Below are 12299 nucleotides of genomic sequence, written 5' to 3'. Positions count from 1 at the left end.
AATTCCATGTTCATTTATAATAAGCAATCCAGACAGACAAAATACATTCTGCTAAATGTTTTAAAGATAAAGGCTCCCTGGTATCTTTTTTGTTAATACCATTACCATGTTTAAACTAAACTAATAGTATTTATTTATGGAAGGCTAGTGAATTAGCTTAACCAACATTCTCAACTACTTAACTGATTTTAGTTAGGTAAATATGTTAAGTCATTAAGCTACCAAGTGAGGCCTCTACCACACTGCAGTTTTATAACTCCTTCCACCTACCCAATGTGAGTCACAGAAAATGTAAATCTGTTCTTTGCCACAACCCTCAACTGGGGGTCTGAGTTCCTGGAATTACTCTCTTACACATTGATCTATTGGGAAACTGTTGAGTCTTTTCATTTGTAGTTCTGTTTTCTAAACTGGCCTCAAAAAAAAGTAGCATATATAAAAGATGTTTGATGACTTAGTTTATGCTTTGACTAAAATTTTGTTGCATTTTGGAAACAACATGGCATTTTGAATATAAGAATTTAAGCTGGGTGCCAGTGGCTCATGCCTGTAATCCTAGCTACTCAGGATGCTGAGATCTGAGGATCACGGTTCAAAGAAAGCCTGGGCAGGAAAGTCTGTGAGACTCTTATCTCCAATAAACCACTAGAAAACCGGAAGTGGCGCGCTGTGGCCTAAGTGGTAGAGCACTCGCCTTGAGCTGAAGAGCACAGGGACAGCACCCAAGCCCAGAGTTCAAGCCCCACGACCGACAAAAAAAAAAAAAAAGTAACTCAAGCCAGGTTTTGTGGAATAGAGATACTTCTATCCAATTGAAAAGTGAAAAGTTAAGACTAACGAATACCAGATTTAGGTATTGGCAGAAAAGTGGGGACTTGAGTGAAAGAAGTCATAGATTCATTGTTCTCAACCACAAACGTTTATTTCTTGCCTTGAGTTGTAAGGTACCTGGGTCAGTCACAATGTCGTACTTTCTACATTTCTAGATGTTTCAAATGTTTTTAAAAATCCAAAGCAAATATTGTAAAGTATATATTATATTGCTTGATGAATGCTTGATTGTTCATCATTTTTTTATCAGCTTAAGCTATTTCATCATAATTTTTTTTTTAAGCATTAGGGAACAGTTTGAGGTAACCAAACTAGGGAGTCAGGAGAAAAGACAGATAGTAAAGATTATCTCTGCCTTTCTTTCCTCCTCAATTCAAGTTGTGCAATTCTGGGTGTGAAGAATTTACAGTCAGACTTGGGGGTTTCTGTTTCTACTGTGGGTGTCCTTCTCTGGGGAGAAATGCAAATGGCCATTTAAGACACAAGGCCTGTAGACAAAGTTCTAATTTGTGGCCCATTTATCGCTGTGTTCAGCACCTATGTGCTCCTGTGAGCACCTCTTTGTTCGGTGCAGACAGGGCTATCTGGGAAACACTAAGGAGAAAGTTGAAAGGAGGTTTTGTATAAAATAAGATCATTTAAAAAAAATATTATCCAGGGGCTGGGAAGGTGGCTCAGTGGTAGAGTGCTTGCCTTGCATGCCTGAGGCCCTGGGTTCGATTCCTCAGCACCACATAAGCAAAATGAAAAAAAAAAAGCCGGAAGTGGCGCTGTGGCTCAAGTGGTAGAGCGCTAGCCTTGAGCTGAAGAGCTGAGAGACAGCGCCCAGGCCCAGAGTTCAGGCCCCATGACCGGACCAAAAAAAAAAAAATATATTATCCAATTCCTGATATTCATGACTGATAAGAGCTGACACCGCTTTCAGGAAAGGCTGGCCCAACAGGTGTTCTTTACAGCTCACTTTATAGACTTTGGATTTCTCTCCTGTTTTCTGCCTTTGGTTTTACTATTTTTCTTTGAAATAAAACTTTATGAGTTAGCTTACAGATTTTGGAATCACGAAACTGGGATGAGCTGCAAAAAGACAGTTCTCGGTGGACCGACGTGTTTCATGATATTGCTGCACTTTGTACTTTTTAGATAACTTTGGTCATTGTTGCCTATGGAAAATCCACTTTTGAACATATCTGTCATGTTTTTCTGTGTGTCCCTTTAGCCCCTCCACCCTGCAGCTACTTGTCATGAGAAGGTGGTTTGTGTCCATAAAGACCCCAGTGAATCTCTGGGCATGACTGTTGCAGGAGGAGCATCCCACAGGGAATGGGACTTGCCTATCTACATCATCAGCGTGGAGCCAGGAGGAGTTATAAGCCGAGATGGAAGGATAAAAACAGGTAAAAAGAACTAGGGCATTTTCATGATAGTATTGAGAGAAATCAGTAACTCTTTCCCAATTTAATGACAAAAGGTAACAGTCAACTGAACAAGGATATCCACTTCTGTTTGTCCATGACTAGTTAGAGGTCAACCCTCTGAGCTCTGTAGGTGGATGGATGTGGGTTGTCTACTAGTAAAGCCAGAACCTCCAAATGCTCTCAGGATTAATAGGCAATGGCTGCTTATGAGCCAGTTGGCTCTATGGCATAATCTGGTCTCACTTGTTCGAAGTGGATCTTTGCTGGGTTAATCCAGTAAGGAAACAAACTCATCACTTGTTCCATTTTGTGCATGAGCTAGGAGAAATTATTGGATTCTGATTTAATGGACATTGATTAAATACCACGGGGGCTGTTCAGTTGGTGTTTCACTCCTATACATAAATCACATGTGTTTGGGGCTACTTTCAGTGAAGGAAGGTAATATCACATTTACCTCTACAAATATGTATACTTACTAATATTGTCAGCATATACACAGGGGTAGCTTGGGTGGGTGAGCAGTTGTGCCTTTAAGGATTCAGACTCAAGATAATTGGGAGGTTTCCAAGGTTCCATTTTCCTTCCTTTCCTTTTGTTCTTGCTATAGTTATTCTTTATGAAAAAGATGTTACGCATGGGAGATAGCAAAACAAAAAGAAGATGAATAGAAAGTGAGAGTAGAAAGGTGTGAGTTTGAATTTCTTTTGCTTTTCTGTACGCACCTAAGCAGACTATTGAAGCCCATATTCAATAAGAGAACATACTAGAAGATTATAGGATATGAAGTGTGGAAGTCATCATACACATAGTAGGTGTCAAGCTGGCTCTGCACATCATAGGAATACAGTAAATGGAAATGTGGCTCTTCTTTTCTACCTCTTTAAGGTCACGGGCTGCTCTGAGATCCTCTGTTAGATATGGTCACAAGTAGTTTCATAGTCATTCTTCAATCTGTGTTTAGTGGGTGTTTTGTATGTGCTGATCGCTGTTTAAGTATGGCACTTTGTCAATTACATCTACTTTGCTGAAAAGAAAACAAAAAGCTAAAGTGGATTTTCTTTGATAATATGACAAAAAATTTATCTTCCTTATTTTTAAAGAGTCAAATATTGATAAGAATGGTTCAGGCAGGGCGCTGGTAGCTCATGCCTGTAATCCTAGCTACTCAGGAGGCTGAGATCTGAGGATCGCGGTTCAAAGGCAGCCCGGGCAGGAGAGATCGTGAGACTCCTATCTCCAATAAACCACCAGAAAACCGGAAGTGGCGTTGTAGCTCAAGTGGTAGAGTGCTCGCCTTGAACTGAAGAGCTGAGGGACAGCGCCCAGGCCCAGAGTTCAAGCCCCATGACCGACCAAAAAAAAAAAAAAGAATGGTTCAGAAGGCCTCCAACAAGACTCTTTCCCATAAACTGTAGGAAAACTCAGCTTCATGTCAATGAAGGGTGCCCTGCCTGCTCCACATCTTGTATGCAATCTGTTCTTGCCCTTTTGCACAATAAGGAGAAATCCATTTGCATCCATTAATGGTGCTTCTGCTTCTCTGCCTGTCAGGTGACATTTTACTGAATGTGAATGGCATTGAGCTTACAGAGGTCAGCCGCAGTGAGGCAGTCGCCTTGCTGAAGAGTATATCCTCTTCCGTGGTACTCAAAGCCTTGGAAGTCAGAGAACATGAACCTCAGGAAGACTGTAACAGCCCAATGGCCCTGGACTCCAACCACAACATGACTCTACCTGGTGAATGGTCCCCTTCCTGGGTCATGTGGCTGGAATTACCACGGTGAGTTCCAAAGTGATGTCCCTATGGGATGGAATGATTTATGATTTTTAAGCCATGGATGACTCACGGCACTACCACTTAGTCTTGATTGTAACATTGTTTGAAAGAATTCTGACTTGCCACTGGTACTAAAAATGCATGTAGAAACCCTAGGGCCATGAAGTCTGTAAATAGAAACACCATTAGACCTTTTGAGGAGTTCATAGAGCTTCCATGTATAGGTGTAAATAGATTCTTTGTGCAAGTTTCTCAGATCAGGCAGAGAGGAAAGAAAGCCAATCTGTGCTTCTTTATGGTGAGGCTGAGAACACCTGTCTATGAGAAGCCTCACCTTTGGCTAATCTGCTTGTGTCAGTTCTGTGTACTTACAGAGGTGCTGACTGGCTTTACCTCTGCAGCTTTTAGTTGGTCCAACTACAAAGAAAGCAGCACAGCAGAACACTTGACCTTCACCCCAATGCTTAAGCATCTGCTGGTATAGTGATTCTCTCTTTAGTGCCTATACTTGGGAAGTTCTTTGGGCAATAGCAGCGTTGCCATTGTAGTAAGGTGGAACTGGAACATCAAAGTGAAGGATTGTTTTACATGATGAGTTGGGGAGGGACCTGGGGACCCTCCAACTAAACAGCTATACAATATAGAATGGTAAATTGGTGTTTTCCCAGGGTAACTAATGGCCTTCAGATTACTGACTGTACACATGATGTAAGGTTAAACCTCACTGAAGTTGATATATTGGCAAAGGATTAAACAGAGTACATCTGATTTTAGAATATCTTGTTGGAGGGCAGAAAGCAGTCTCTTCTAGTTTTAATATTGTTTAATAGCCATGCTTCATATACAAACTGATGTGGGTTCTTTTTGAACTTTACATTCATTGATGAATTATTTTCTGTAATTAGAACATTTAAAAATTCTTAAAAATTTAACATTGAGTTTATTTAAATATTTTAGAACTGAGTCTATGTGGGAAAAGAGAGTATTACTCTAAATACAGTTTTATTTAGGATGATTTTCATCATTTGTTTGGGAGATATTTTGTCATGGTCAGTGGTACCTCTTCATTTAAGGGGGCATTGTAGCACCGTGTACTCAGATGCTTCCAAGTGAAGAAACAAGGAACGGCTTTTCTCCCTTTCCTCTTGGTCCTGATGTGACAAACATAGTACAAGACTTAGAGGGTGCCACAGGATCTGAGTGTCCCTCAGATCTACTCTGTAGAGCTGCCCAGGGTTGCCCATTTCTTGTGTGTTCTTCCAGGGAGAGCTTGTATCAGGGGTTGGAAGACCATGAAAAGGCCACAGAGTCCAGACTTTTGATACATACATAGTCTCTATGCAACTACTCAGTTTTTCTCCCAGAGACTATCCAAGCCTGGACAAGACTATGTTCCAATAAAATTTTATTAACAGAAACAGGTGGTGGGCCAAACTGTAGTTTGTTCACTCCGGGTAACATATACACTCAGGTGCCAGCTGTTTTTCCTTTTGATAGTCCATTGAAACATTTTAGTGTCTGACAACAGCAGGAAATTTAAACAAAAATTAAACAAATTGTGGCACATCTGTGTGGGCTTGTGATGGGTATCCTGGATATCAAGGTATTATGTCATACTTCGTTCTTCTTGCATCACAGTGAGCTAGCATTAAAAGTGTGGAGAAGGGCGAAGCCATCTCATGCTGTCCCCTCCATATATACAAGGCTTAATCTTTTCCCTTGACATTCAAAATAACAATCAGGTTATTTCAACTCTTCTTAGGGACTCCGGAGAAGTGTATTTTGACATCTGTTACGTTTTATATCTTGTTCTTTCTCTTAGATCCTTTTCAAGCACTGTTTACTTGCTTTCTCGTTTCCGGTTCTTCAGTGTATGTGATCCTATGTGGCCACTGTCATTCCTCACGTTTTCCTTTTTCTCTTCCATTTCTTTGTTCTATCCTGGCAGCCCTCTCCTACTCTTGTCTTCTTTGAAATCTTCTCTCTCCATTGAACTCTAAATTCTTGCCTATAGAGCAGTTGCTCCAGAAGTACTTTCCATTTGTTTTTTCCAAAGTGGCATTTTGTTATACATGTTTCTCTGGTGGTGCTCTTGTTAGTATTTGCTCATTTCCTCTCCCCACCACTTTTTTTGGTATCTCGGGCTTATTCTTTGAGTGAGATAAATTTTCCCAAGCAGCAGCTCCCTGCTGAAGTTGTGTCACAAAATGGGGAGGGGGAAAGGGGGGGAGGGGGGCCGGCCGAGGGCTTTGCTCCAGATAATACAAACGACTTTATTTTCACAGGGCTTTGTATGTTTTGATATTTCTCTAAACCAATGGAGGTCAGCCTTGCTGGGCCACTTACAAGGTCTATTTTTCTCCACCTACCCATCACATTCACAGTCTAACTGTCTCCTCTTGCATTGGCATTGCTTTCATACACACCTTTCTTCTCTACCAAACTGGACCCAGGGAAACTGATGACAGCCTTCCTATTTCTGATGGTCCTTCAGGGTAGGCCTGATCCTGTGGACCCTAAGGCTCTTCTGGCCAGATGAGCTCTATATAGTGGTGGCATCTTCTTTCATCTTCCCTCTGATGGCCTTTGGTACTCTTCCCTCAGACATGCTCACTCTTCATTTTCAAGATAGTGTGCATGTATCTTAGTTGCTTGATAGTAATCTTTAGAAGCAAGATGAGAAAGACAATCTTCACTCTGCCAGTGTGAGAGTGAAAATACGTCTACCCTGGCACTTTTCAGAATAACAGTCATGCTTCAATGTGCTCTTACGCTAGGCCCCCTGGCCCATGGATAGTGGGCCATCACATCGCTTCAGTTTTCATGCACAGGAAGGAGCCATTCACATCTCTAATCTCAAATGCTAATTCACATCTCTAACCTCTAAAGCTCAAAACCCCAGGGACCCTCAGTTCTCCCCATTAACACTGTCCCAAGGAGCCTGAAGCCATTCATCACATCCCAGCAAGTCATTTTACCTGAACTGCTAGAGATTTAGACTGCAAATAGATCTTCAAAATATATATACATGGGCTTGGAAGGCGGCTCAGTGGTAGAGTGGCTGTCTTGCGTGCATGAGGCCCTGGATTCAATTCTTCAACACATTAGCAGAAAACCAGAGTGGCACTGTGACTCAAGTGGTAGAGTGCTCGCCTTGAGCTGAAGAGCTCAGGGACAGTTCAGGCTCCACAACGGACAACACACACACACACACACACACACTTCCCTTTCCTTTAAATCACAAATCTATGAACATTTCCCCTTTCACCAGATTTTGAGGAATGCTATTTGTACCTGTGTATGATCTAGCCAGTTACCTAAGGTTCTCTAGCATTGAAAAAAAAAAAAACCAACCCTAAAACAAAAATGATATACCAGCTACTGTAATATCAAAAAGCTCATGACATTCATGTCCTCAGGTGCAATACACAAAGAACGGCATTAGGTGTTGAGCTGAGAGTGTTTAGATACTGGCAGAGGCAGAGAGCAAAAATAAGTAGGTAATAAGAGACAATGTAAATGTGTGATTAGTAGTGCACTTGTCAATAGTGCATTGTATGCCAGGAGTGACCCCTAGGTAGCAGCTCCAGACATTCTCCTCACTGGACACTACCAGCTGCCACTCAAGAGGAGGTGATTCAGAGACCATGGAGGACTCTGCTTTTGTCTCTATTGGCTCTCAGGGCCCACATTCCACATCTGGAAGTCTTTCAAAAACATTCTCTCATCTGGACTGGAAGGCTAGAAATACACATGAACTCATTTCTCCTTGTCTCAGAACTTAACCTTTTACTCTCCCGAAATGCTGAAAACATTTTCATCAAGATTGTTATGTTGAATGGCAAGGAAGCAGATGTCATAATTTTTTCTAGTCAAAAATGCTTGGCATTTTAACCATGAGACAGATGGAGCAGAAACTGTAGTGACCCGGCAGCTAATGTTTACTGTAGCCCTTTTTGTGTGCCAGGCACTCTTCTAAGAGCTACATGTTTCTACTGTGCAGTATTAAAGTCAGTTCTATGACTTAGGTACTAAAAAGTATCCCACACTTAAACTAAAGCAAACAGTAGTTAAGTCTGAAGTTGCAAGGCTGGAGAATTGACAGAGCATTTAGTGGAATTGGTGATAGGGTTTTGTTTTGTGTGTGAATACTGGGGCTTGAACTCAGGGCCTGGTGCTTCTGCTTTTTTTTTTTTTTTTTCAATCCTGGGCCTCTTTGTGTTCAAGGCTAGTACTATACCACTTGAGCAATAGTGCCACTTCCACAATCCCGATTTCAGCCTCCTGAGTAGCTAGGATTACAGGTGTGAGCCACTGGCATTCAGCTGGCTTTGCTTTTTTGCTCAAGGTTGACAACTCTACTGCTTGAGCCACATCTCCATCTCTGTTTTTTGCTAACTACCTAGAGATAAAGAGTCTCATAGGCTTTTTTCAACCTAGGCTAGATCCTCAGAGCTCAGCCTTCTAAGTAGCTAGGATTATAGGCATAAGGACCCAGCTGCAGTGTTGTTTTGGGAGTCCACAATTTACACCCAGTACACTAAGCCTGAGGAGCACCTCAATAGTATTTAGCTTTTAAAATTTAAGTTGTACTTTTTTGCCTTTTCTCAAACATAAAGCAGTCTGAAGATTTGCCGAATAGATTTTCGTCATACAGTATTTCATACAGCAAGAATAGTTTTTGTTTTGTTTTTTGGACAGTCCTGGGGCTTGAACTCAGGGCATGGGCGCTGTCCCTGAGCTTCTTTTGCTCAAAGCTAGGACTCTTCACTTGAGCCCCAGCACCACTTCCGACTTTTTCTGTGTATCGTGGTACTGAGGAATCGAACCAAGAGCTTCATGTATGCTAGGCTAGCACTCTACCACTCAGCCACATTCCCAGCCCCCAGCAAGAATAGTATGTACAGCTTTCATCATTGTTTACTGCTAAGGCCTCTAATTTCTTGTCATTTTCCCTACCACATGCCCTATCAAAAAGCAAATGAGTTAAGGATACAGGTGGACCTGTTGCAACAATGAGAAGTACAAGTTGAAAAAAAACAAAAAGCAAATGAGGGCTGGGAAGGTGGCTCAGTGGTAGAGTGCTTGCCTTGCATGCATGAGGCCCTGGGTTCGGTTCCTCAGTACCACATAAGCAAAAAGAAAAAAGCCGGAAGTGGCGCTGTGGCTCAAGTGGTAGAGCGCTAGCCTTGAGCTGAAGAGCTGAGGGACAGCACCCAGGCCCAGAGTTCAGGCCCCACGACCAGACCCCAAAACAAAATTAAAAAAAAGCAAATGAATTACTCATAGCCAAATTATTTCAAGAGCAAATTTATTTAAATGTATTTCTGTAACACCTACCACAAATCAGCTGGGTGGTGATACATAACTAAAATCCCAATATTTGGGAAGCTGAGGAAAGAAGATACTGTGTTTGAGGCCATTCTGGGGTACACAATGAGTTCCAGGCCAATCTGGGCTAGATACAGCAAAAACCTCTCTCAAAACAAATGATGAAAAGGAACAGGAAGATGGAAGGAAAAGATAAAAGTATGCCTAATGTTTCTACTTAAGCATCTCTGGAATGAAATACTGAAGCAGTATATTATATACTAAGGAACACCCTTAGAATCTAGTGGGCAAAAAAATGCTGTAGTACATCATTTGAAGTTATGAATTATGAATTACTAAACTTTCCTGGAGGTTCTGGCACATGGTATTTTGGCACCCTTGGAAAGATACTGAAGTCAATGATGGTAATTTCCTCTGATTACAGAATTTAGAGGAAAGTAAGAATATTATTACAATTGTGCCTCAAAAACCAATTGCATGTGAGTAGCATGTGCAATTTTGTGCATGACTCTCAGGGGTTCAGCTGACCCATACTATGGCCAGTCCTGGCTCTCTGGCTGTCCCATGCAACAGGGCTCTGGTGTTGGGTCATTTGAGTAGTGCTGATATTGGATGGCCATGATATTGTGTGTGTATGTATGCGTGCGCACACGCTGGCTACGTGTGTGTGTTTGTGTGTGTGCGTGTGTGTGTGTGCGTGTGCGCGCTGGCTACTGATTTTCTACTGTTGAGCCTGAAATCAGAGGGGAGACACTTCAAAAATTATTTGATAAGGAACATTGATGCCAGAGAAAGGTGGAGAACTGGGGTCATTACCACAATTACTTTGCTACATAATTAAGAGGGCTATTAGTCATTTGAACATGCTGTTTATAATACCAGTGGGACATTCAACTCTAATATCTACAGCAGCATTTCTCAAAGTTTACCATCTTAAGAACTCTTGTACACTTGATGATCCTGTTTTACAGAAATCAGATCTAAGTATTAATCCATTGGAAATAAATGAACCTCTTTCACTTAGATGCAGTGGGCAGTCACTTCAACTGGCTTTGAATATTTATTTCCCACTTTCTAAGCCCAATTTGGTACTGTGAAAATCCATTAACTGACCTCTTAAATTCAATAAGTACCTCCAGGTGGGCTTACAATGCTAGCCATATCCCTATGACATCTTTATTTTGGGGCTGGTTGTGGGGCTTGAACTTAGGGCTGAGTGCTATCCCTGAGCTTTTTCACTCAAGGCTAGAACTCTACTACTTTGAGCCACAGTGCCATTTCCAGTTTTCTGGTGGTTAATTGGAGATAGGAATCTCATGGATTTTCCTGTCTGGACTGGCTTTGAACCGCAATCCTCAGATCTCAGCCCCAAGTAGCTAGGATTACAGGTATGAGCCACTGGCACCTATGACATTTTCCATGACAGCATTCTGCTCCCATTCTCTTCAGTACCTGTGTCCTACATATTCTGCATAACTTAAACCTCCAACATTCCATCTACTCTTTTGACCAGCAGATAAATTCACCATTTTACAAGCTAAAATCCAGCATCTTTGGAGTACATCTACTTGACTTTCTACATTCATACCTATTTTCTCCAATTCCATAACCAGTTTTCCTCCTTCCTTCTTAGAAGCATGAAAGGAGTTTCTCCTAGCACATTTTCCCCCTCTCCTGTCTTCTGAGATCATCCTTCCTCTCTTTCTATGGTCATCAGTACCTCCGTCTGCTGCTTTATCATACCAGTACAGCATGCTCAAGTTCCTCCTAGGTTAAAAGTGATTGACACTTGCTCTACTTCTCACTTCACTCAAAGCATCTATCTTTTCTCCCTTGCCTGTTCTTGCCACATTATCAGTATCACCAGTAACCTGTTGATGAATGAATCCAGTGGACACGTTAGACTCCCTTTTTGCTTATTTTCCCATCATCATGATCTTATCTCTGTAAGGAACAGTAACTCACATAGCCACACCCCCCATCTCCCTTTTGCAGGCATTCCACTCTGATCCCCATCTCCAATCCTTCCAGATGACTAATTATTAGTGTCTTATTCCTTCAGAATTTTTTTCCTCTGGATTGAGGTAGGTGTGTGTGTGTGTGTGTGTGTGTGTGTGTGTGTGTGTGTGTGTGTGTCTATTTTTCTTTTTGGTCCAGGTGTGTGTGTGTGTGTGTGTGTGTGTGTGTGTGTGTGTGTGTGTGTGTGTGTGTGTGTGTGTGTGTGTGTGTGTGTGTGTGTGTGTGTGTGTGTGTGTCTATTTTTCTTTTTGGTCCAGGTTGCTTAAGACAGGGCTGTGAAGAGATGATAATTATCCTATGACCTGAAATGGGAAGTATCTAGTCATGTGGAGTAGAGTATTCCAGGGAGGGAGTTCAGTTAATACAAAAGCCCCCAAATGGAATAAAACTGGCATGGTACAGAAATAGTACAAAGGACAATAATCTAGAACCTGAGAGTAAGGGGAGAAGTATGAAAGAAGGTTGGAGAAATAGAGGGGAGAGATGAGGTAGGGAAAGAGGAACTGGAGGACAATGCAGTATAGAACTTAGAAGAACTGCAGAGATGCACTGTATTCATAAACTGATTTGATGAATAGTACATCTACTTAAAGATAAAAATATAATTTAAAAAATTGCAAAGAGGCTAGCACTCATTTCTTTGTGGCAACACCAAAGTGTGTGGTGGTGCTGACTTGCGATTTAGTATGGAATGGTTCCCCCCATGTACTTCCTGTGATCTCTAGTTCTGCTTTATACAGCAATAATGTCTATGTAGCTTATTCATCTAACTTCCTAAAGAATAACAGGCATGTCCTTTTCTACCTTGTTAAGGTTTACTGTGTAAAAAGACCAATGTTTTGCAATAAAAAACAGGGTACTCTTTTTGGGGTCAGGCACCAGTAGCTCCCACCTGTAATCCTAGCTACTCAGGAGGCTGATAT

At 41.6% G+C, this 12299-nt stretch overlaps 1 protein-coding gene across 2 annotated transcripts in view; it reads left to right on the top strand.

Moving 5' to 3' along the window:
• Lnx1 (ligand of numb-protein X 1) overlaps positions 1–12299 on the top strand; it is a 108084-nt gene that overhangs the window by 93320 nt on the left and 2465 nt on the right. For both annotated transcript variants that reach the window (XM_042678401.1, XM_042678402.1), the window contains 2 exons: positions 2048–2225; positions 3801–4029. In XM_042678401.1, the coding sequence (XP_042534335.1) occupies positions 2048–2225; positions 3801–4029 (407 nt within the window). The remainder of the gene's footprint in view (positions 1–2047; positions 2226–3800; positions 4030–12299) is intronic.

The sequence above is a fragment of the Dipodomys spectabilis genome, unplaced genomic scaffold, assembly GCF_019054845.1.
Source record: "Dipodomys spectabilis isolate Male_0828 unplaced genomic scaffold, ASM1905484v1 ptg000043l, whole genome shotgun sequence".
Lineage (NCBI taxonomy): Eukaryota > Metazoa > Chordata > Mammalia > Rodentia > Heteromyidae > Dipodomys > Dipodomys spectabilis.
This window is presented reverse-complemented; position numbering and strand designations above follow the sequence as displayed.